This window comes from Pocillopora damicornis, chromosome 6 (assembly GCF_964200805.1).
Source record: "Pocillopora damicornis chromosome 6, jaPocDami1.2, whole genome shotgun sequence".
Lineage (NCBI taxonomy): Eukaryota > Metazoa > Cnidaria > Anthozoa > Scleractinia > Pocilloporidae > Pocillopora > Pocillopora damicornis.
In genome coordinates this window covers 6268213-6294051 of record NC_142675.1, presented here as the reverse complement: position 1 = coordinate 6294051, position 25839 = coordinate 6268213, and the positions used below count along the sequence as shown (strand labels likewise).

Here is a 25839-nt window from a genome sequence, read left to right as displayed (position 1 = left end):
TCTTTAGTATCCACAGAATCAACAGACAAAATAAGACTGGTTCAACAATTCGTTGCTAAAAAAAGTCATGGCAACCAAAAGGAAAAAAAAAAGAAAGTTTAAGTATTTTAATGCCTTTATTTTATTGCTTGCTTTGCGTCCGTTTTTTATCCTGTCTTACAGAAATACCGCGGCGTATTTTTCGTGTTCCACCGCCCTAATACGGTGAAATGGAGTAATGGTGGAATAATAAATTCATCTATGCCAGCCCCAAGATGATTTGCCGTCAACAGGAAGTGGTTCACGTCATATTCTTTACACATGCTGATACTAGTTTTCGTAAGTCATACGTTCGTCTCCCTTTGCACTTCAGATACTTCTGATAGAGAAATTTCAAAACTTTGAAACCGTTGACTGTCTTCATCAGTGGAAATTATTTCAACATTGGAATAAACTTTGTTCCACCAGCGAGTCTTGTTCAGCCGCTGTGCACGCTCTACGTCGTAATCCGCTGGAAGGTTGCTTTCGGGCGCAATCGTTCCATTCCTTGCGTTCTCAGAATCGTGCTTCTCACCCGATTGTGAGCTGAATTTTACAGGAGGAATGGGAGACAATGGTGTTAAGGACTCCAAAATGTCTGGATACGGATGCTTCATCTCACTGGCTGGAGACTGTCCAGACGGTGAACCGTCAGGAGACAGCGTAATCATCACAGACTCGGGTTTCGCTATCGGGGGCGTCAGCGACGCTCGAGAGCATTTGCTTTCAGGGGCTGCTTCCATCTTAGAGTCAGTGACCAAAATATCTGTCTCGAAAAACTTCATTTCAAATCTCTCGCCTTGGCTCTCCACAATTCCGCTGGTTGGGCTCTCGATTTTAGTTTCCACCTCAGCCGATGGGTTCGATGATTTCCTTTCTGATGTTACAGCTCGCAGTTTTTCAAAGCGCCTTCGGGGCCCTCTTCCTGTGGGCACCTTTCCAGGCCTCATGGTAGTACCTCGTTGGTGCGCAAAAGGGCCTTGGCTTGTATTAGTATCCATGAGATCCTTTTCATTGTGACCATCTTGTTCTTCAACTGTTTCCTGTTTACGTAAAAGCCACTTTTTCCTTTTTTCTTTCCCGCTGCGAACATCGCCGAGAGATGAAGCTGCAGATCCTCGATCATCTTCAAAGCTTGGGGATGGCGAAAATGACACAGTTTTTTTCGCTTTCAGGCTAACAGAGCGTGTAAGTGGGGGCGGGAGTTTCACGTCCTTAGAATCAGTAGCTGGTTCCTCCGGTGCACTGGAGGAGCGTTCTCTGCCTAGAGGGGGAGCCTGTAGTACCAGCGGCTTCTTCTCTTCTTTCTGCACGTCTTCTTCTTCGCCTTCCTCAACATCTTGAAAGCCTGCCGCTGGGCGCTTCTGTTTGATGAAAGATAGTTCCTCAAGGAAGCGGGTGATGAGAGCATTGCGAGAGCTCACGACCAGAGGTGGGCGTGATATCTTGGTCAACACTCTTTGCTTGAGAGCACGTTCAGTTTTGTTTTTAGGACGGAGATGAGAGACCTGCATCACGTAAATTTTAGAGACGATGAATCAGATGAGAAATGGAGGGAAAATCGAGGGGGTCAGTGAAAATTAACTAGCACAACATCCAACATATATCTGTATTGACTACTGTTAGGGACATGACATACCTTTGTTCTAATGAGCGGGCAAATCAACAAGAAGAGTGGAGTCCGGTATGACACGCAGAAATTCATGAAGTCCCAAAAACCTACATTAGCTATAAAGATGAAAAAGAAACTTTTGTTAAGCGGCGTGTAGGCCTAGCAAGTTATACGAAGTTAGAATTCCGCTCACGTCGTGAGAAGGTAGTTACGCCGGGTGGCTTCATCTTTGACTGCCATAAGAAGCAGCCCACTTCCGGTCGAGTCAGTCCAGGTTTCTGTCCGGTAAAAGTGAAGCCTGCATACAATACTAGCTCGCAAACCATGAAACTGGACCTTATTCAATTCCGGCAGCATCTTCAATCTTCGTACATACATACCTTAAGCCAGCCATTGGCATCCCTTAGGCATATCTCGCCAAATATGAACATAGGAGACTGATGAGTACCAAACCCTTTAGATCTCTACTTTGCCCGAACAAAACTGAAACTAAACTATTTCTAGGGTTTTTTATAAGTGGATAAAACTATATATTTATGAATATGGTCAAGATAGCCTTGTGAATACCGTTTTTTCTCGAATAAGCGCCCACGCTCTAATACGCACCCTCCACCCACTCACTTGACCATAATATCGAACAACCGCCTCCCCCTTCCTACTTTACTTTCTTCTATTGTAGGAATGCTAGGGGAATCTGTTTCTATTGCCATTTTGTTAACAAAGGAATCGGTGCAGATTAATAATTTTTTGATGAGCGTCCCCTCGATTACGCGCTCCTCCTTCCAATACGCGCCCTTTTTAGCTGAAATTATAACTAAGAGCCTATGCGCTTATTCGTGGAAACGTGGTATACGCAAGAAATCTTTTTCCGTAAAGAGCAATCCCCTGAGAGAACTTTAAGGAGAGCAAGGACTAATTATCTTTTAATTATGGCGCATCAAAGTTTTTTTGTTATCAAAAAAGTTCAGATATGATGCGAATTCTTACTTATCTGCCCCGCCACTATAGTTTCCATGGCCTGATATATTCTGTACCATTCAGTGGCCAGACGATCCTCACAGCAGACCATCAGTACCTTTAGTCCTGAAAATTCAAATGAGATGGAATATTTGCAAAAAAAACATAGTTCCACAGTAATACTGCGCACAGCAATGGGAAAGAAGGGATAGGAACACTATTTTTCCTTTACATAGCACAAATAATATGATAATTCATGCCAAATTTTAGTCTTTTTCTGGACTTTTTTACGAGCTGTGATATCCTGTTTTCCGACCAAAGTTTACGACTAGTATTACACGTTCTAGTTAGAGGAGAAGTGACGAGGATTTTCCAAAAATAAAAAATTCTCTGATCACTAAAGAAAACGATCAGGCCAAAGCCCGATTGTTCATAGTCCGGATAACGCTATCCAACGGATAAATCGCTATCCGGCGGATAAGTATAGAAAAATACGTACTGCACTATCTACAGTATAGAAATTTATCCAGTGGATAGCTTATCCACCCTTTGAAAAACCGGGGCCAAGTAAATGAACGTGACGTTCCGCTCTAATTTCGCGACATGCTTTAAGACTTGATCTCTTTTCATAGTTTACTCAGGCCTAGAAAACTAGTTTGCCTATTCCCATATATAGGATTCTGGCCGAACCTTCAAAGCATAAATCTATATTCCGCAAATTACAAACAGACAGAAAGCTTCTTACCAAGATAAGCTGCACAGTACAAACTTTCTGAAATCTCCTCAGATGATGTAGTTGATTCGTGAGGTGTTGCAAACGTCAGGGAACGTGGTAATTCCAGGTCTTCATCGACAAATGAGAGCCGCACTGGACCAGTCCCGGGAGTGGATGGGTTCTTCGTAACCACTGTTAACAAGAAACAACTCAGCGCATAGGAGACGTCTTCGAAGGACGCCTTTGGAGCATCTGAAATGAGCACAAGTCAAGTCATTTGTCAGATGTAGGCCAATCTCACCTTTCCAAAAACCCCTTTCGAATCGATTGAAGAATTGATAAACCATAAATAAATCGAATTTTAGTGTTACAAAATTCAAGAACAACAACTCTCCTTTGATCATTCTCAATGACAACAGTATTATTTTAGATTTCACTGTAATCAGCATATTGTAACGTGTACTTTAAACAGCAGAGGATTCACTTTTATGAGCTCGTCTAAAATCCCTACAAAGACGCTTTATTCATAGGGCATGTAACCAATATCTCACGAATAGTTTCACCCTGATGGAAGCAATGCCGCAGCACCAAGAAACAATCCCTTCTTTGACAATCTTACCTGGACGCCCCGACCCAAGTCTGATAAATATCGGTAACATCAGGCGTAAAAACACCTTTTCTTTTCTGCTGGCTCCACCCAGGTCAATCGAGTTTCCACACAACTCTCTCAGTGAACAATGCTCCCTCAGTACGTGCATCAGACGCGACGCTAGTTTGATGACGGTGTCCGCGAAAAAAGTGGGCGGAGACAAAATTGGTGCGAATGGTAGATTGGCGGCGACGGACACGGCGGCAGCGGCGCGTTCTTGGAGAATGAGACTAGTACAGATGTTTACCAGAGTCTACGGGAGGATAATTAAGGGGTAATTTAGTGTTAACAACTGGGTTGAAAACGTAAATTAGCCACCGTAAAGGGTAAAAAAGGTGACGTTTCGAGCGTTAGCCCTTCGTCAGAGCGATGCATATAATTAAGGGGTAACAGTGAAGCCTTAATGAACCATGTTTGGGAGTAAACTTGAGGGTAATGACTCAGTAAAAACATAACGAAATGAGGAGGATGGAAAGGAGATGATATCGCGATGATAAAACGCACTTTGAGATTTTTTCCGAAAGCGAGAGACACAAACTCGTTGTGAAACACGAAGACGAAGTGCAGCATCGTGGACATCTGTGTGATAGAGCCTTCACAAGAAAGTAGTGAGCCGGTGGCGAGTCAAGGCAATGCACTGGGAGATCATGCTTGTCCTTTTCAAACAAAAGAAAATGTGGCATTGAATAAAGAGAAAAATAATTGGCGAGAAAATTGAATGTTTGTCACACAGTTTACCTTCAAATACGGGGAATTTGCTATTGATGGCCTTTTACAAAGCGTCATATAAAGTCCTGCAAAAAGATGAAAGAAACAACGGAAAATCTTCATGTCTTCAAATGTCGTACACACTCAGATAAGCCCTAGGTAGTGGAGGAGGAAGGGGGAGGGGAGATATACTTTGCGACTGGCGCCAGCGACTCCTTACAAAGGGCTACGGAGAGGGCAAAGCTATGAGGCACTTACTGGGGCTAAAGTGGAAGACTTCATTTTCGTCTAGAATTAGGGTTAGAAAGCTGAAAAGCTTTGTTAGCTCTGGATTGGTGAAGAGGAAAGGGAGGGGGGGTGTTTGGAAGAGCGGGAGGGGAGGCTGATTACAAACTCCAGAAATTACAGAAGGAAGCTACTGAGAAACTTGAAGCTCTATACGGTGGAGATATTATTGAAGGGGGGAGGTAATCAGAAAATTTTGATAATACGGGGAACTCATTCAAGAGGGGGCTCACTTGTTCCTTGAAGTGTTAGACGGGGAAATCATTTGAGACGGGGGCTTTATGTGAACTTTGAAGTCAAGATGAGCGGGAATACATTAAAGATGGTCTTTATAGAGAGGGTGTTTCATTAAGCTATTAACAGCATGGTGCCCAAATATCACAGCACCTCTAAAAGATTTCCAGTTCAAATCTCGACAGAGAAGGCTTTCACATAATCTAATAAACAAACAATCGAGGGCAACTACTCCTTAAGTGGAAGCAGAGTTACAATACATAAGTCTACCTTTAAGATAAACCTCCAGAGATGTCCAGTCGATGCACCTCTGCAAAAATAAGAAAAGAATTAGGAGTAAAAGAAGCGTCTCTTTAGGATAAGAGAGATGTTTAATCTGCGTTGTACCAAATTAAGTGTAATTAAAAAGAAACATTTTCCGTAAACCAGATGATTGGTCATTGAAGGCGGCGAATGGCGGAGACTTGTTCGAAGTCGAAAAATTCTCTTAGCAAACAATATTGTGCAAACCATTTAAGTGAACCATATCAAGTTTATCTGGCCAAAAAGTCACCATGTTTACCAAAAGTCAAGAAGTTGTTTCCAGTCCTCTCAGACTTAGTCCGGGTAACTTAAGTTGATCTTCCCGCCACATTTCACGCGTGCGGCTATCGTTAATTCACCCGTAGCCGTCTAACGGATCGGGGTATCTTAAGGTCTCTAATATGATCCACAGTGGGTGGCAATCTTACCATCAGGTCAGGCTTGTTGACTAGCTTCTCGAACATTTTGTCGACTCTCTTAAGAATGAGTAACATCGAAGCTTCCAAGGCTTCTGGAGAACCTTTCAAAAGCGGTAAGGCATCTGTCATGTACCTGAAATATTCCAAGTATTTCAAGAATAAAATAACAGCAAAGAAAAGAAATTGCTGCGGGACTTAAGACAGTATACAATATTCATCACTGGCAAGCAGACCTCACCTGAAAAAATTGCAAGATGAGGAGATTTAAGAGAGGTACCCCCCACCCCACCCACAAAAAAAAAAGTTCACGTACGCATTGGTAGGACATTACCGTTTCACTCCAAGACAAGACAGGGTCACGTGGTCGTAAACTGCCAGCTTCAACAAAGAGTAGACAATCTGTGCGAGGGTCTGGCAAGAGAGAATAATCAAATTAGAGTTAACCAAGCAATATAAGTTTGATTTTGGAAAACGCATTTACAGTTACAAAAATCAACAAATGGACAGAAGCATTACAGAACATCTCCTGTCAGTCTCATTCAATCCAAGCTTATCAGTGAATCACTTGACAAGTTAACCTTACATTTTAATATTTTTCTACCCATTTTATTTTCGTTGCATCTATTTGTTTCGTGATGTTATCTCGATTGTGATTGGTTTAAAAAAACTCCTAGTTTTACACTAATTCACTTGGTAAGTTGTTATCGGATTATCGGACAGTTGAGTGAGCCAATTACATTCAAAGTTGTAGTTTAAATCAACCAATCAGAGTCACATTAAACAATTTACGCCTCCTTTGTCAGTCTTTGAATGCAAATTTTCCCTTTCTTCTATAACCTTGCTATTTTCCTTTCCCTGAAATTGTAATTTTTATGATTAATTGGTCATAAGACTTTGTGTCGTCCAACTGGGTCTGTAATCATACTCGTGATAAACTGAGCGAACTCTCGTTAGGCGGTCGTCCGATTATGTTTTCACCCGTATGATTACCGACCGAATTGGGCTCCACTCGGTCCTTTTAACATTACTTATCAAGCCCGCTTCTCTAGGTTGCTGTAAGTTGAAACTGTTTTTTTTTTTGACGAATTACCTTATAACTGACGAAGACGTGAAAAGCATAAAAATTTTTTCCTCGTGTTCTTAAAAATCGCGATTCAAACCTGTCTCACGATGATTCAAAGCAATTGTCTCTCAACGTTAAAAAAAATTAATAACTCGTAAATATAAAACAAATCATTTTCAATCTTACATTGATACTGATGCTTTGAAGTAACTCTGGGACAGTGTATCTTGGTGGAAGTGAAGCCGTCTCCAGCTCCTCAAGTCGTGGCGCACAAATTCGGATGAAGTCTGACACAAGTATCAACAGCGCATCTCTTGGCTTCCGGTACTCCTCTAATGCCTGCATTACCTCATCTTTCTCTTCCTGAGCCCGCAGTCTCTCCAGGAACGGACGCTTCCCTGAAAAAAAAAAAATTAAAAATTAAAAATTAAAAACCTGCGTGAAGTCAAAGTGTTAGTGAAGCTGAATCACGAGTGCTTTGAGAAATAAAGTCTCAATCTTGTGCTGACCATTTGATCATTTAATAAATGATCAGTATTTGGTTCCACACTTAAATTTTTAAAACAGTAAAATCATCACTGGTCTTTTTGACTCTTAATTGTACGAGTAGTTTATGACGTGTATCAATCAAAATTTTTTGCCCGTTTCGCTCAGGTATGAAGTTTAAAATGTCAAATGATAAAAGTTGACGATAAAGAGATTTAAACATACTAAGTCAGTCTACGAAAGCCATGCGTCTTTCTCTTTCCCAAAAAGACACGTGAATCAGCAAACGAGCCGTGGAGCCGAAGGGATAATGAACTAGGGACCAAATTACATTCTCAGAGATGTAAAGAGGTAATTTTAATTTCTGTAAAATTGAAAGCAAACGATGCGTGCTTTGGCAGCAAACTCAGAACAATAGGATTGTAAATACTTTGATCAGAATTAATCTTATTATTCAACTTAAGTTCCTCTGTCCCCGATATCACATCAGCAAGAATTTAATGTTAACATTTGACAAGCACACATAGTGCACGTCAACGAATGTTTTGTTGTCTCTGGAACTTGTGTTTTTGAAGTGTTTCTATTTGTGGTAGTTTAGTAAGTAGCGCCGTCCTGCTTTTACCAGCATAGAAAATGGTGTGAGATAGTTTGTATTGAAAGCAAATGATTAAATATATTAATAAATGAATGGATAAAGGAATAAAAAACCAGATTTAAAATAGAATTGAGGTACATTCATATGTTAAACAACGTCAAAGAGCCAGATATGCAGATACATCGAGTTGATCCTAACAGTACAATAGCAAAAGCACCAACGAAGACTCCCACGATACTTGCGCTAAAATGTTTTTTCTTAGCAATCTTATTTTCAGAACAGAGCTTACATGAGAAGGAAAAGGCCAAAATTACTTTACAATTATGTAGCGAGTGTCAAGAATGGTTGACGCTATAATTGACGGAATAGTTACATTTGCTATCCTTGCACAGTCCGTAACACAAATTGTCACACAGACACCTTACATTGACTGTCAACAGGAAGGGTCGGCAGGTTTCATTGTGACATAAGTAAAATTATGTAGCTTTAAATCATCAAAACGCATTTGATGCAAGTAATTTATAGAGAGTTTTTAAACTATTTAGAATATGCATAACGGTAAGAATGAAAAATACTTTAAAATACATGGACAAGCAATTAATAAAGAAATTTACTGACGTTTAAGTGTCACAGTAAAAAAATTGTCAGGGCAGGTAGAGAAAAATATTAATTATCAAGTTGCAAAAATGTCCTCCTTAGGAAATCTCCTCCACTACAATTAGAAATGTTACTTGTCTCTGTATAAGATAAGGAATTACATAATACATCCTGTAAATAAACAATATCACTGTAGCTCAATTAAAAAAGCGTTCATTTGAATAAGTTCGCAGAAGTTCAAGCTGTTATGGCTTTGAAACTGTAGCTTCCTATCACAAATGTAACAAAGGAAGAAAAAATGACGGTGAAAATAAATAAACTTGATGAAAGATTATCCGCGACTCGATGAATCAATCAGCTTTTTATCTAATCTAATCTAATCTTCAAATGTTTTTTATTATAAGCAAAGCAATATACTTTGCACACAGGCTTGCTATCTTTGACTGGATAACTTTAAAAAGAACTACATCGCCTCCAAGAAAGAAAAGGTGTCTGTTAAACTGTATCGAGAATACTGCGAATATTTTAAATACCCGTTTTTTGGAAACACGAGCGTATCTTATAAAAAATATTTGTGCTATCCAAAATTTAAATTTAGTCCGAAATTTAATGATTTAGCAAATGTTTCTCCGTCACTCGAGGCTTTCAATTATATTAAAATATGTTCTTCAAAGTCGACTTATTTTTTTTTTGTCAAAGGTGTCTGGGGAAGTTTCCGCCTTCTGAGAGCACCACTTCTAAGCTTTTTCATTAGAGTGCACTTTGCATTGTTAACTTTGAACTTTACTTAATAACATTCCCAACTGATATCATTACGCAAACAAGCCTGATTTACTTCTTGGAGTTCTTTTGGCGATATTTTCTCCACACAAAAACGTATGACTAAAAGAACTAACAACAATATCAGCTTACCGCTTGAATGTATGAGCTAAATGAAATTTCACTAATTAAGCCCTGATTTTGCCCAGCACTGGGCCTGAGCTGCAATATCAAAAAGACATAGCCTACAATATCCGACCTCGATACGTTTAGACAAAGATAAATGTCACCAGACAAACAGCTTATGTTCAAGAGAATATTCGTAAAATGAAAAGCTTATGTTTCAATTTAACCTTTTGTAAAAAAAATGAAACATAAACTTCTGGTATATATAGCTTGAGGATTCCTCAAGTGCTCTACAAAAAAGGTTCCCTCTTTTAGGTCAAATTTTCCTTACAAACACAAAAGATTTCTTCCGACTATTGCGCTAAAGGAGGGTTCTGTTAAAGGAGGATTCCGTTCACGGCAAATATACGAGTAGTTACTTCTGTAAGGGGCTCCCTAAAGTCAACGATACTCGCAGCATCCTGCTGAGGAGAAAATTTGCACGTACGGCAATTGAAGCAAAAAAGCTTAATTTAAATACATTTTTAGTCATGCCCTAATGCGCATAAGACTAGCCAGCATGGTGTTTCTTGTCCCATATTGTCAGTAACGCAAATGGCATAGAGGCCTACTGAAACTCCTCTTAGGAATATTTTAACGAAAAGGGAGACCCTCTACAACATATCATCAATAATAATAAAACCAAGAGAACAAGTCCGTTGAGACCGCTAAATGTTACAAAGGATGACAAATGTTACGAAAACGCTCTTTTAGGGTGATCAGGAATTTAAAATTCCTCACTCGGGAAAAATTATTAAATTTACCATTATCGGCCACGTAGATTTAAAAAACAGTTTTTGTTTCCTTAGGAAAACAAGCGTAAAAAATGTGAGCTTCAAAGAACCGAAGAGTGATCAACTAAAGATTGATTAACAAGTTTTCGAAAACCTTTATACTGAATCAAAATCACAAGATATCAATGAAAAGCGTTGAATATAGTATCACATCGGTTGAAACAATGCACTTTGGCCGAGTCATAGCGAAACGGAAAGACAGTCCTCACTATTAACGACTTGTTAACATGAGAGGAACAGCTTCATTCTCTCTTCCTGATTGTTTGGTCTCAAGTATTCTTATGGTCATGCAAACGAGGAAAGCAGCGTGACACTTTGTTAGCATAACAAGAATGCCTCTTTTGCATGTCATTGGGCAGGTTAGACGCTTACGAGACCTAGGCACTGTGCAAATTATCACAGTAAGACAACTGACTGAGGAGCAATTCAACTATTGAGCGGACACAGACACTTGACACAATAAATCTTCAAATGACATAATTTTCCGCCAAAGCCGGATACAAATTAAATCGAACCCACTGTTCTTAACCAAATCGCCCTAAAATAGCTCAAGAGCGACAAAAAAAACCGGGTTAAAAAAACAGCGACCCTTAACTGATAAAGAAAATTTGCATACGTATAAAGAGAAAAGCCGAAGCATCAATACTACGATAACTCAGGTTATCGTCCTTGAAACGAAGCCTTCAAAAACATCACCAGATTTTGCTCAATAGTCGTTCGATCGTCCTCTGTTTAGCGGTGATATGTTTACCGAGGGATTAGTTTTCGTGATCGCTGTTGCGCTCCTCTACTGCACAATTCAGAGCTGGGTAAACAAAGCCATGAATTATCCTCCCGGACCTGCTACTCTGCCGATCATTGGAAACCTTTATAACTTAGGAACTGTTCCACTCCACAGCCTGACCAAACTCGGCCAAAAGTACGGTAGTGTTTTCCAGATCTTCTTGGGAAGTCAACGAGCGGTTGTTGTCAGTGATATCACCACTGCCAAAACTGCCCTTTTAAGAAACGTTAATGACTTTGCAGGCAGACCCAGTGTGCATTCTGGTAATATCTATTCCCATAACGGAAACGCAATCAGCTTCGGAAATTTCTCTCCCGCCTGGAAACTGCAAAGGAAGATTGCACAAGGAGCACTCAAGCTGTGTAGTGCAGGAATGGAGAAACTAGAAAGGATCATTTGCAGAGAGATCGAAGAAGTTTTTCGACAGTTTGATCTCAATGATGGGAAACCGCACAATCCAAGTCAGAGTATTAGTGTAGGAGTTCTAAACATAATTTGCGCGTTGACCTTTGGTTCACGATACAGCGACTGCGATCCGGAGTTTAGCACCGTTGTCGAACTCAACGACACCTTTGCAGAGACACTGGGTCTTGGAAATTTAGTGGACATATTCCCTGCACTTAAACAATTGCCATTCGACTCAAACAACATCCGTCGACTAAAGAGGTCGGTTCAAGAAAGAGACAGGATCCTTCTTAAGAAGTACAAGGAGCAGCTGGAGACCTACGAGCCAGGAAAAATCAGAGGCTTTACAGACGCACTCATCAAAGTCATAAAAGACAACGAACGAGCTGACAACAAGATCAACTCCCTGATTTCAGAAGACCACATGCTCATGAGCATGGCCGACATGTTTGCTGCCGGATCAGAGTCACTAACTTCCACACTTCTCTGGGTGCTGCTTCTCCTCAACAACCACCCTGAGGTTCAGGAGAAGGTGCATCGTGAGCTCGACGAAGTGATTGGCCGCAAGCGTCTCCCCAGTCTCACGGACAAGAAGAACCTCCCTTACTTGGAAGCGACCTTAGCCGAGGTACTACGTCTCAGGCCACCGGCTCCACTGGGGCTCCCTCATAAGGCGCTAGTGGACACCACCTTAAACGGGTACAACATCCCCAAGGACACCACATTGATAGTCAATTTATGGGCCATTCACCATGATCCTAAGTACTGGGAGAGCCCTACTAAGTTTGACCCCAACAGGTTCTTGGACAACAATGGCAATGTATTGAATCCTGCATCTTTGAGTTATCTACCGTTCTCAGCTGGTAGGCGAGTGTGCTTGGGTGAGCTGATGGCAAAAGCGGAGTTGTTCCTGTTTGTTTCTCAGCTATTGCACCAGTTCAAGATTGAAAACCTCCCCAACTATCCCTACCCCTCTCTAGAAGGGACGATTGGCATGGGACTGAAGCCCAAACCTTACAAGGTTTTCTTCAAACGGCGATTCTAAACTTGGAAAAATGAAAGGGTCGAGTGACACAATGAATTTTTATTTTTTGAATGACGCTTACTGCAAACGTCAAAGTTGAAGCTCCGTAAACTTCATATAGAACCCTCTAACTATAGAAACAAATTTTTCGTTCCCTCCTAGTCGCTTGATTTTTAGGATTAGAGGAAACGCTGGGTAAAAAGAGAATTAAATTTGCAGGTACCACATTCGCCACGTTAAACTTCTTCAATTTCGTGTCGGAAATGACGATGATCTTAAGTGCTATGCTATGCAGTATATAAACATATATATATATATATATATATATATATATATATATATATAAACTTTCCGTTCCCGCCTAATCGCTTAATTTATGTATTAGAGGAATTGCTGGGTAAAAAGAGAATTAAATTTACAGGTACCACAAACGCCACGTTAAAGTTCTTCTTCAATTTTCAATTACGTGTCGGAAATGACGATGATCTCAAGTGCTATGTTATGCAACATATATATATATATATATATATATATATATAAGAATATGCGATTTTTTGTTATCTTTGTTTCAACTGTGACGGACAATATGTAAAGTAAATTTGTCTCTCTAGGAACTTCCACGTTGACCACTTCCGGGATGTCTCGTCTTCAAGGTTTCCTCTTGTTGTAAGGTACCGGGTATTACACGGATCTGATCCGGTTAATCAGAGGTCTGTTTAACATGATGCTCAGCTAAGTCTATAGTTCCTGCTGCTATTTCAGTCTGTACACAAGCTTTTACACTGCTTGGCCTCCCCCTGCAACGATTGCGCAACTTAAAGGCGTTGCAAAACCTACCAGTGTCATTGTATATCTGTGACTTTTGATAGGTGGGCTGATTGATTCGATTAGATCAATTGCTTACTGTGTTCAACAGTTTGTTCATCAGAGGCCTTTTCCATCACGGTACTCTACGAATTGATCACTTAGTACTCTTTTTTGATAAATGTGACAAGAAGTAACATAATTCTTAATATTTCTACGAATTCCTGGCAAAGAGAAAGCACTCTGAGTCTTGTAAATCGGTGTGTTCAAATCTGTGCGGTCTCAGTCCCAGTCCTTTTTGTGCTTCATCTCTTCAACTCATATCTAAGAGACAGGGGTTCGAACGCCGTCGAAACCTAAGTTTTTCCAACAGCAAGGAGTTATCTCCCTTTCTTGACTGGAGCAGCGCATAGCTTTTCCTAATTGTTTCTCGGCTATTACACCAGTTTAAGATTGAAAATCCACCTAACTGCCCCCTTCCCTCCCTGAAAGGGGATATTAGCCTTGCTCTAAACCATACAAGGCATGTATCAAAAGGCGCTTCAGCTATGTAACATGCAGAAGAGATATAACAGAAACAGAAAAGACAAGTGAGCGTTACGTACCGAGCACATGGAAATAGACGCAGACGTCGAGTGAATCGTAAAAACAGTAACTCAAAAGACCAAATCGGCAGGTCTTAGTCATTTCGAATTCAACAACATATAGCATCTAAGTGTGTGAGAGACTTATAACCAGATAGATTCCAAATTGGTGTGCGTCTGATCAGTAATGGATCTAATATGACGCCAAAATGCATTTAAAGGAATAAAGTAGCACAAGAGTGGAGCCGAGTGTGTCACTAATTTTCGTATCACATTTTGGCGTCTTTTGTAATGATATAGTGAATCCGCAGTTGCTTCAAACCTAAGCATTCCTGCATGAGTAATGAGCCCTAATGAAAGACCACAGAACCTCAGAACTTTGAACGACTGAAAAATCTTCAGACTTTTAAACAAAAAAGAAAAAAATCAAACAAAGATATCATCGTCTAGGAATCAGCTTTTAGCTCGCATAATTGTGGCGTTGAAACTTACTGTTCTCTGCATATGTAGGAATTCTGAATATTGAAATTTGAATTTGGCAACGTGTACAATACCGCAAGCATAATGATGAATCAATCCATGGCAATACCTATGGGGCTAGGCTTGTATAGCATGACCGTAACGACCAAAATGACATGAAAAAACCAAACAAGGACATTATCAATTCTCATAGTCCATCAAACCGGAACAGAATAAGGCATTTCTGAATAACTGAATGGAAAATGGCCTCAAACCAAAGATGCGATTCGCATGGCTGGGCTCGTTATCTAGCACTTCAGTTGAGTGTTTCTGCTACTTATACCGTTCAACAATATCCCTTTTCTCTTTCTCTCTGCTCTGTAAGAAATGTGATTGCTTTTTCCACAAACTCATACTGCATGTTTGGTTACAAACAAGCGGAATGAAGGCATTGCATGATGCACTGAAAGCGGGTGCAAAGAGTTACAGAAGAAAAGTTAATCTGAACTTACGTGATGTTAAAGAAGAAGAATCATCCAACTGTAATCAGTTTTTCTACTTAATAGAAATCTCGTTATCTCCACCCAAAAACAAATTTTAATCTTTCACACAGACAAGTGATTAACAGATCATGCAGGTTCAATAAACAGAATGGTTTCTGAGTCGCTGCAGCTCCAATGTAAACTAAGCTTAAGTTTCGCAAAGTCTGGGGAGGTAATTTTCGCTTAAGAAACTCCTAGGGTTGAGAGATTTTAAATATCGTAAGAAAGTAAACAAAAGAGAAAAGACTTTCATTGAAAGGCTACAAATACTCCATGATTTTTTACGTTTTAATTTGATTTGCGTGACGTGTTTGTTAGGGTGTGCGTGTTCAACTACGGAAACAGGGTCAACTGAGCAGACCTCAAGAAGTCAGAGATCTTATCAGAATATCAAACAAAATAACCGCAAATGAGGCCGTAAGTGTTTATGCAACGGAAAATGGGACCCAAATAATGAATTTTTTTTAGTGTTTCATATCAACTCACGATAAGTAACGAAGTGGCTCTGGACTCTAGCGACTAACTTTTGGGATTAATTTCTTGTGCCCTCTAAAAGAATTTTAGATTTCTCGTGCATGCCGTTTTCGTTTAAAAAGCTCTGAGGTGAAAAATTTTCGCGTAAACTGTTTACTGAATGGTTCGGAAACCATTTTGTTACGGCATTGATATATTTTCTGTGTATGTTTATATTCTTTCGTAAAACATGCCGTATTTTATGCTAACTTCTCCGGCCACCTCTTTCCAAGGAAGACTCTTCTACGATACGTCTTTTGATTCTGGAAAACATTTGTCGAAAAGTACAGGAACTTTCCCTACGCTCTCTGCAAGTTTTTCTTCTGAAATGGCAGAAGAAGTCGACGCTATTGTGCCGTGGTGGAATGGAACCGATGGAACCTGTGAACTACCCCATTGAGGTAGTTCACACGTGTAACTCCTTACATTTGCGTTTGCATTTGCATCGCGCGTGTGAACCAGGTTTAATTATTACGTGATAACAAGGCAAGAGAGATTACAAGTGCTATAGTGCTTTCGCCAAGGGGAAAAAAATAAAAGCAACAGCGGAAGAGCAGGACTAAAAAAATTATTAAAAAAGAGAGAAAAAATTGATACGAAAAGCTAAATGCTTTATTAAAACGCGACCAAGAAGCATTATAAATGAGGAAGAACAGCGGAAGAGCAGGACTTGCAAAATTACACAGGAAGGACTCGTGGCGAAAACATGACCTCACGCTTAGATTGTATAAGACAAGCGTTTGTATTAAGATCGTAGATTATATGGTACGTGCTATGGAAACCAAAGTAGCTGTTCCCATACCTTGCCCCTCGAAGATTAACGATAAAGATACAATTTTAAACTTACCCAGCTCCCCTTCGTCAGCTGCGCTTGGTGCCTCTGTACTGCTGATGCTTCCGCGACCTAACATCAGTGACGTAGTGGAAGCCAGATCAGGAAAGATACCAGACTTATCTGAAAATGCCTTGTAGCTCTGAAAGTGCACAAACGACCTGGGAAAAAGGAACAAAATGAACAGACTAAATAGGGCTTAAAGAGACTGAAATTTTCCATGGTGATAAAGCAACAAAGGGTACTGCTCCTTGTCCCACCCCACCCCCAAGCATTTCGTCAGATTTCCCAGAGGAGTCGCATATATCTAATCATTTACATCACAGCCTGGGATGGGTTGGATTGTGTTGAGAGACGTGTCACGGAAAAGCATCATACCCAAGACCACAACACAATGACCAGGCCAGTTGCTTATACCCAAGCAATTAATCCTGAGTTCAAGGCTGACCATAAGTCATTTCGACTTCCAAGCTGAACAACATGCAGGTGGATCTTTCACCAGTAACTATAATAATACCTTGTCAGTACTTCTGAACTCTTAATCAGAACGTTTATGGAGGTGACAAGAGAGGTAAGCCCCGTCAGCTCTGCTTTCAGTTTCTCTTCACTATCAGGAGCACTGCTATCTGTTCTGAGGTAATTCAGGTAGTGTGGCAAAATGGCAGACAGTACCACCTGCGAATAAAATTTTCTTTTTTCAATGAACGGTTAAGGAAAGTTTCCGACCCTGCGAGAATCTCATAAGAGAAGTTTGTCTTTTAGCCTGAGGTAAAAGCCAGAGCTTCTTACAAAGTCAGTGGCATGAGGGAAGTACTGCTACACCTTCCTGTAAAGGATGCTAGTCCATTGCAGGGTTACCTTGGCCACGAGAGGCAGACGCCAACTCAGTTGCAACTGCTATTTACAAGCGTTCAGTCAACCTATTAGACAGATACTGTGGAGCGCAATTCGATTGTGTGTTGTTAACCCAAAACCGACCAAGGACATCACAAAAATCAATAAGAAAATAAGGAGAACATTACAAGAAGGCGACAAGAATGTAAAAACAAGCTACCTGCTAGAAGCTGGGAAAACATATGTGACCAGGTTTTCTAAACAAATCATACGACGAAGTAAAGCAACATTTAAGCAAATCCAGATTACTTTCGACTCCCAATTGAAAATTCCCCTATCAGCCATAAATGACTGCCCAAAAACAAAGACAATCCACGAGAAAGACATACCACCATTTGTACAGCTCTCTTTGATTCCGGCGCGAAATTCACTACGGTAACGCACAGGCGGACTGCGGTGTCAACTTGACTAACACCAGGAGGGTCATTTGACGATTCGTAACATGAATCCTGCGACATAAAAAAATAGAAACTATTAGCTTAGCTAAAAATAACTTATGATCACCGGCTGGCTAGCATGCGTTCTGGTAAAGACAGCGAAAATTGGCCACGTTTGATGCGCTTGGATGCGAAACGAGAAAACTGGGTTTAATGACATCAAGGTTTGCAGGTCACAGAAGAAATATCATGGAACAAACTATTGTGGATGGGTGAGCTACTTCTTTGCTAAGATCTTCAAATAGTCAACACTTCAAATTATGGCTAACTCTATTCAGTACCTGAAAACAGAAAAAAAGTCACCAAAAGGGAGACTATTAACAATTTCTCACCATTGGTTTCAGCGGCTTCTCGGCTCGCACCAGGTCTAACACCTCAAGACTGTCAGGTGACGGTTTGTCTAATGATGTCAGCAGATTAAACAGGCATTTGGGAGGGATCTGCGTTAGAAGACGCGCAAATGTTATATATAGAGAGATCAAGGCTCAAGAGAGTCACAATAAAAAGTGAATTGAGGAAATTTTGAGGAAAAAAAGTGTGCTGTGCAAACCACATAATTATAATCTCCCGCATTAAAATTCCCTTTTGCAACGTCCTGAGTTTCTGACCAAAGACAACTTGGTGTTTGGTAACATGGTTCATCGTTTTGGGAAACTTACTTTGCCAGAAAGATCTTCATCATCTGCTTCATCCTCATTTGCATCGGACCTCGTCTCTACAAGAAGTATCGGTGCTACACTGGCAAAGAGCTGCGATGAAGAAGATAAGAAAAACTGATTGATCCTCTTGCTCAATATCGCTAGGGCAACCTTTAAATCGTTAGATTGCTTCTCAACCAGTTTAGAGAATTCAAGAATTCAAGTTCCTCAGAAAGCGACCGTAAACTGAATTGAATGAAAAGGGTTGTATTGACTCGCAAGGAGAAAACCAACAATATTATGGGAGCTTTGTATACGCGGTAGATTAACATGAGCTTTTGTCGCTAACAGAACTGCACTTATGCTGGAGTGTGGCAAGACTCGATATAACTCACCTGTAGCAGACACGGCTTTTGGTGCAAAATGTAGAACTGCTTCATCGCAAACTGAGAATGATAAAGACCAATGGAATCACTTAATTAGATTGAGGAATTACAATTATTTATAATGTTGGAGACTGATGTAACACGAAGACTTTATTCACTGTAATCGTTGTTGTTTTTTTTTTGTGCTTGAGATTCTTCTTCAAGAGCTGGAGGGTGGATGAGGTGCTTGTAAAACATTACGGTAGAGAAGTGTAATATGCTTCCTTAAAACTTAACGCCTCACCAATCCAATTTAACATTTTCATATACCTCTTTCAGATCAGAACTTGTGTATCCCAAGAGACATAAGAAACTTTTACCCAATCTCGGTCTGGAACGGTTGACTCTAAACCAGATGTAGGACCAAAAGCTTTTTCAAATCTATATAACCCTTGCAAAAGAGTCATCTTCCCTCCCCAGATGATCCAAATGATGATGCTTTTTTAAAGGTTAAAGGAAGATAGCAATTTATCACCAACCTCAATAGCAGTGGTGACCATTTCATTAGATTGGTGATGTGAATAGACTTGAAGAAGTGAAGGAAATATGTGCTGATACCTAAAATAAGATATAATTGAAATCAACGCCACGGAAAGGACAAGCCTTATACAGGGCATTACCGCGAAGAGGGGGGGGGGGGGGGCGTATCATTTACAAAAATAGGTACACACTCCAACTCAGATTATCAAATCCACCATCCATTCACTCATTTAGTTGGCGCATGCTAGCCTCTTTGCAATCTTCAAACTGTTCAGTGTGACTGAAATCGATTTTTTAAATTTTTACCATACATAATTAAACAGTTGTTCAAAAGAGTCTTCCAAAACATCATTTCGCCAAGCGCAATTTTAATTATCCAATTTGTGACAAGATCGGGAGACCAAACATTTTGCGCATCGAGACGGGAGTTCGGGGGGGGGGGGAAGGAAAGGGTGGGGTTTGTCTCCCAAATACTCTTCTCTGCTTTGCCGCTTACGAGAGGTAAACAGCAGAATTAATGACAGTCAGGAAAGGCCGACGATGGATAACAAGAACAGACTTATTTTCCGAAGATATGCAAACCAGGGAACAAATAATTCCTTACCCATCACTAGCAAATATGTGACTAAAGTGAACTGCAATGTTTATCAAAGACGCCAAGCAAAGTCGCAGCATGGCACCGTCTTCACAGTGAAGCAAAATGGCGCCATTAATAACGTTCAGAAAGAGATTCAGGTCTGCAGAACTCCACGGAAAATCCGTGTACATGGACTGAAAGAGTGACGTTATCAGCTGAAAACAGAACAATGCCTTGGGTTAGTCATGAAATATCCATCTCACTTTCTAACTTGAACGTGGGCAACAGAGAACTGCTGACAGTGAAAAAGATGTACTGACTATTGATTTCTGAGCTAACAAGTTTCGCCAGTGATGTGATGCGCTCGAAAGCTTTTGTAGACCCGAAGACTTTTCTATTGCTTTTAAAGACCACAAAATGATTAGTGCTCTCATGTGGGTCACTCCTTTCTACGTCGACCGATGAAGTTGTAAACCACAGCTAGTCACAGTGGGTATCCAAAGATCAATTCCTATCACTTACGTGTATATCACTGAATTTAATCACTATCTGTCTTACCTCGACCCACACACTTTTATGAATCACATCAAGGGCGGCAAGTTCCTGAAATGAAAATAAACACATTTGTCTGTATTTTCTCAACATAAAGAGCAATCCACAATGACATAAATGTTACATGAGAATGTCTATGCTATGCGGTTTCCGTAAAATTCTAACTTGACTGCATTCGTTTCAGCGTTTCCTGAGCAAAAAAAAAAAAAAAAAGAACGCGGTAGCGTTACGTTCCTCTCCAACCGATACAAACAGCCAAGAGGGTTAGGGCTAAGAAATAATTTTCCACAATTAAAGCTCACATATGAATGGGTTCTCCTTAAAGAGAAAATAAAAGGAAAGTGTTTTGGAGAAGTCTCCAAGTTTTCTCTATACGTCCTGCCGGCCAGTGGAGTACAATGTTGATTGGTACTAGGAACTGTCCAGGAAACCTCACGAAGAGTCCGGGGAAAGAAGTGGAAGGGGGGGGGAGGGGGTAAAATTACATGGGCCCGCATCCCACTATCCCACTCCAGGGGGGGGGGAAGTATACACCCGGTCCCTTAAAGCAACAAGAACGAAGATAAGTTCAGGCAGTACAGGCCACTTGGCACGTTGCACCCACGGTTTCACTTTTAACAAACGTTATTGCCCTCCAAGGCGTCTGGAGTTCAAAGTGGATTAGACTTTACAATGATATGTGTTCTTACTGATCCCTTGGTGCCACCAGCATAAAGAGAAAAATCACAATCAAGAGCTTTTCGTGGAAATGAGATTTGACGACTAAACTCTCCGTGAAGAAAAGAGATGTGTTTCTGTTAAAAAAAAGAAAAAAAAAAAGAGAGGATTAAGAACAATCACTCCCACATCGTGTTAAATCGTCCATATGTTTGGCATTCCCTTTCTTTTTTCAATGAAAAGCAGACATGCAAAATATCTCCCTCTAAACCATTGTTATGTAATGTTGATGTCCACTATTGCTATAAAGGAGAATGGGACTGGGGAGGAGGAAGGACGGATAGATAACAAGAGAAAACTAGGGACGAGTGTTCGATGGTACAGTGGTTAATAAAAATACTTCTCCAGCATGTGTTCCCTGATATTTGTTGAAGGCTGTAATTACGTTGTCGTTACCTGATTGGGTAACGCGTTAAGTATGGATGACGACAGAAGGACTCGTCCAATCTCAGCGATCTTGTTTGTAAACGCCTACGAAAAAGAATAGACGGGAGTCTAGGTTAGAGTGAAGTAAGAATGGAGGAAAGGTGATAGAAAAGGAATTAGATTGCATCATATAAATATTCTTGGACAGATGTCAAAAAAGTGTTAAGTTCTTAAGAGGATTTTACCCTCAACCGGTGGGAGTATGAGGTGGGATTCTTTACCGAATAAACTGCAAAGAACTTCCTGGAAAACGGGGCTTTGTACTAGTTTCAAATCTGTTAGAAGCGGATAATCGTTACGGGCCGGTGTAAAACGTTCTAAAAATTGCGCCATATTTGAAAAAAAATTGAACTATGTTTAACAGTGACCAGGACGAGACTTCGGTTATTAGAGTTTCATTTTAACCAGACATTTATTTTCAATTCGTCCAGAAATCAATTTGATTACATCTGCTATCTTCATTTTAGTTCATGACCTTGGAGCATTTTCCCTTTCAAGCTATAAGGGTGTACCTGTGCCTGTCTCTCATCGACCGCCTATTGTGATGAGTATTTCAAGCAAATGAGTAAATGATTGTAATTCCGTTCCTGTACCTGTGATTGTCTTTTGTTAAACGCCAATTCTTGATCTAAAAAGTCCAACATCAACATGGGACTTGGAAATCCCTTGCGGTGAGTGTACACATCTCGTACGTGGTCTCTCTCCTCGAGTATCTGATCTGAAAGGAATTACGTCAATTATTAGGCGAATATTTCCCCTGGCTCCAAAGCCTGGCCTCGCTGTCCTGTTCAGGAAAAGAAACAAAGCCATTTTTCCGTAGCTTACCGATGCTGACTTTTCGCCGAGGAAGCGGCGTGGACAGATATCTCGAGGCGAGTAATTTGTCCAAACCATCCTTTTTATTTAAACATATAATTAATTGTCTTCCTAAAAGCACCTGAACAATTGAAGCACCACTGAATATTTATGTTTATGCCTTTAAAGTCGCTTCAAGTTGCATAAAGTTGGGATATAAATGACAATGAGTTAAGCTTTAAAAATAATGTCTCTTGTCTTCCTTTACGCCATCAAAACAGCCTCACAAGTGAAGAGCAAAAAGCAACGTTCAGTTTCATTTTTCCGTTTGCTAAACTCAGAATTCTGGTTACACCGAATCATAGAGAAGGATTCTTTGAGACAATGACACCTTGCTAGAGACAAGGCAAACCTAGCGGTGAAAGATGTCGAGAAATGTAATTTCACTTTAAAGAACATCAAATCTCTGAAGGACTTTCTTTCTAGATCAACAGCGAAAAATTCATTTGATATTCGAACAAACACTCTGGGAGTTACTTAAGGCAAGGAGGGTGACGATATTAAAAGACTACACCTTATTACGAGTTGTAAATCCCGAAAAGTACTTCTTACCTGATTTCTTGTCAATGAGATACAACTCTTTCCCTTCATCGCCAGAGTCTTGGTACCGTGACTTAAACGCCTCTAGGACCTTGCCAAATGTCATTTCCTAGTAATACATTTTTCGTAAGTTGTGATTGTTTGCATGCACCCAAAGGCATTATCTTACATATGAGAAAAAATCGCTGATTTCAATTTCAAACCCGGCTTTCATTCAATATTTTTTCCACATCATACATACGATTTAACTCATTAACAATTTTAAGACTGAAAAGTCATTACAAAGCCTACATCATGGACGGGAACTGTTTCTTTGGTTTTCTCCTGGTCTTTCTCCTCTTCATCGTTTTCTTGATCGGGAAGAATCACGCAAAGTTTCTGGAAGAAACATAAATTAAAAAGGAATTTCGATATAAAATGAAAAGGAAAAACAAGCAAAGAAGGGAACTCTTGCTCTCGCAACAGAATCAAAAACATACACAGATTCCTTTCTATGTGCTGAAGGCGTAGTGAAGAAAAAATTCCTCCCGGCACTATCTAAGTAATAACGTGTTACTTAGCGAGCGCGAAGGCCGTTTAGTGGAATATAAGCTCGAAGTCGTGACAATGAAGACCGAGCACAGCGAAGTTCGCACAAAACGACCGAGGGCCATCATTCCCACGTAAGGTTCGAAAAAGCAAGGTTAGTAAGTAGCTCACCATAATTATGGCACTCGCATCAAATTTATTTCACTTAATTTGCAGGCTTTCGCGATCAAAAATGCACGGTTTATGACCGTTTCCGTGAAAACAGTCCGTATGGCAAAAGTTCGACCAAGTAAGAACCAATCAGAACGTTCAGATTTACTGCAGGGCTAACGTGCCATATATTAATTCTTTAACCCCTAAGAGTGATTAGCATCTAATTTCTCCTTACAATATCATCCCTTAACCATACATAAGGTCACGAGAATAATGTAAATGATCAACAAGTACAGGAGCTTTTGATTGTTAAACAAATTCTCCTTCTCAGCACCTTAGGAAATTTATAGAGAACAGTATGGAGACTATGTATACTGATCTAAGGGTGTAAAGGGTTGAAGGCTGATACATGCTCTCTTCTCTTGAAAGTGAATGGATCCGTGTTTCATGCGATAATACGATCCTTTTAATTCACAACCTTATGACCTAGAGTTAACGTTTATTGTACCATTGTTTATAGGATGTGAATACCACAAAAAAACAAAAAAACACACAAACACACAGAAACAAAAACAAAAACAAGACATCTGTCAGTTTAATAACCAAACAATGTATTACCTTAGCGCCAGGAACATTCGAGCTGATACGTAAGGCATTCTGTTAGGAAAAAAAAATACATAGGAAATGTTACAAAAAAAAAGTTGTGGAAGACACTTAAAGTAAATTTTAGGGCCTGGCCATCGTTAACACTGCTTGAAGCTGGTTATGAAGTGTCCTTCAATCTGTTAACTTAATTATCATCTCAATATTGGATAATGAGAGCCTACTTAACAAGCACGAAGATGCTCAAGTCCAACTTCTTTTCGGTATAACTTCAGAGTTACCTCGGCATCATTCCATCATTCATTGGCCACTTAAAGTTCATACTTATACAAATGAAACAGAATGATGGGACGAGGAGACCTCCTAGAAGCCACTTTAGGATAATTACTATGAAAAAAAAATGTACTAGAAAAGCAAATCAAATAAACACATCAATCATGTTTCTCAACGGAATTCTTGTTTTTCATTACTTAAAGGGCTGGGTTCAAGTAATAATGATATTTTGTTATCTCTCGTAAATTTGAACATGTATCGCATACTTTCCTGTCATTTTTTTTTTCTAAACTTTTTCATTGTTATTTAACAACAGAACCTGCATTTGTTGGGTGCATTTTCAAATGAAGCGTTAGACTTCATCTAATTTTGACATCATTCAAATAAGACCATTCAAACCGAACATGTGAAAAGCGAGTCAAGAGAAATTGGCTTGTGATCCCAAAAAAATCCACGTAACGCCCTGTCTGAGTGAAAAGTAATAATCAATCAACTCACATCGCAATGTTCTTTCCGTAGACACTGCTTGAGATCTTTGAACAAAAATCCCCGCACGCTTGGCACTGCCTGTGGAGTGAAATTGAGTGAACCTCAAGCCTTGTAATCCCGAGATTTCAGAGCTAACTTATCCAACGAATGACCATAAATCTCTTTAGAGCTAATGTTTAGAACTCAGGGAAACATTAGGGGAACATCCCCTAATTGATCACTTTCTAACGATCATGCTTATCCAAATTCTTTACCGGCTCTTCGTGGTGTACTCTGAAGTAAACACTTGACTCTCACAGTCGGGTAACAATGCGGGTGTTTGTCCTGGTAGGTGTGGGTACTCTGTGTTTTGTAACAGCTCAAAGGAGTTTCGCAAGAATATTTACTAAAAAGCACTACTGAGAATAAATCTGTGTCGAAAATGCAAAAAAAATCGAACGAAGTAAACACTTAAAACACTTTGGAATCTCAAATCATGATCAGTATCCTAATTTCACACGTATTTTCTCAAGGAAAGAACAAAATTGATGTGGTTTCTAAAAATAACATCTGCATCTTTTTATCGTGACAATTTTATGCCTCCTACCTGCCAGAGCAGCGACAACACCAAGGCAAGCGAATCCTGGGAACCAGGCTTGTTAGTTCTAGCATAATACATGGCAACACCGATCTGTGAAGAGACAAACTGCATGTTATACAAAGGTAAAGACAATAAGTTCTGACTTGTACAACGATACAAACAACATAGAGTAATCAGAGACCTACACCCCCCGTTCGTGGGATACTGTTCATAGTTGGTTTGGGCTGCATACTGGTGAAGATGTTGACCATCATGGTTTCCTAAGCTTTTTCAAGGGGACCAAGGGCACGAATCCAGCTTTTCGATCTTTAAACTCCAAATAAATAGAAAAAGAAAGGGAACTAAGATGTATCATTCGAGCTGAAT

At 40.0% G+C, this 25839-nt stretch overlaps 2 protein-coding genes across 3 annotated transcripts in view; one reads left to right on the top strand and one right to left on the bottom strand.

Annotated features, from left to right (window-relative positions):
* Positions 1 to 103: 103 nt before the first annotated feature.
* The window catches only part of LOC113681572 (protein unc-80 homolog), a 49433-nt gene continuing 23697 nt past the window's right edge, over positions 104 to 25839 (bottom strand). For both annotated transcript variants that reach the window (XM_089210509.1, XM_089210510.1), the window contains 27 exons: positions 25480 to 25563; positions 24903 to 24971; positions 24147 to 24185; positions 23139 to 23225; positions 22860 to 22956; positions 22046 to 22170; positions 21423 to 21497; positions 20999 to 21103; positions 20316 to 20360; positions 19785 to 19972; positions 19180 to 19258; positions 18671 to 18721; positions 18297 to 18386; positions 17970 to 18077; positions 17530 to 17649; positions 16824 to 16981; positions 16322 to 16467; positions 7150 to 7361; positions 6232 to 6311; positions 5910 to 6033; positions 5449 to 5488; positions 4690 to 4745; positions 3922 to 4204; positions 3333 to 3554; positions 2618 to 2713; positions 1658 to 1746; positions 104 to 1526 (listed from right to left, as the gene is read on the bottom strand). In XM_089210509.1, coding sequence (XP_089066635.1) covers positions 324 to 1526; positions 1658 to 1746; positions 2618 to 2713; positions 3333 to 3554; positions 3922 to 4204; positions 4690 to 4745; positions 5449 to 5488; positions 5910 to 6033; positions 6232 to 6311; positions 7150 to 7361; positions 16322 to 16467; positions 16824 to 16981; positions 17530 to 17649; positions 17970 to 18077; positions 18297 to 18386; positions 18671 to 18721; positions 19180 to 19258; positions 19785 to 19972; positions 20316 to 20360; positions 20999 to 21103; positions 21423 to 21497; positions 22046 to 22170; positions 22860 to 22956; positions 23139 to 23225; positions 24147 to 24185; positions 24903 to 24971; positions 25480 to 25563 — 4071 coding nt within the window. In that variant the 3' untranslated portion in view covers positions 104 to 323. The remainder of the gene's footprint in view (positions 1527 to 1657; positions 1747 to 2617; positions 2714 to 3332; positions 3555 to 3921; positions 4205 to 4689; positions 4746 to 5448; positions 5489 to 5909; positions 6034 to 6231; positions 6312 to 7149; positions 7362 to 16321; positions 16468 to 16823; positions 16982 to 17529; positions 17650 to 17969; positions 18078 to 18296; positions 18387 to 18670; positions 18722 to 19179; positions 19259 to 19784; positions 19973 to 20315; positions 20361 to 20998; positions 21104 to 21422; positions 21498 to 22045; positions 22171 to 22859; positions 22957 to 23138; positions 23226 to 24146; positions 24186 to 24902; positions 24972 to 25479; positions 25564 to 25839) is intronic.
* LOC113681571 (steroid 17-alpha-hydroxylase/17,20 lyase) lies at positions 10847 to 16013 on the top strand. The gene has a single exon (XM_027198670.2). The coding sequence runs from the start codon at positions 11103 to 11105 to the stop codon at positions 12591 to 12593; it is 1491 nt and encodes a 496-aa protein (XP_027054471.2). The 5' UTR covers positions 10847 to 11102; the 3' UTR covers positions 12594 to 16013.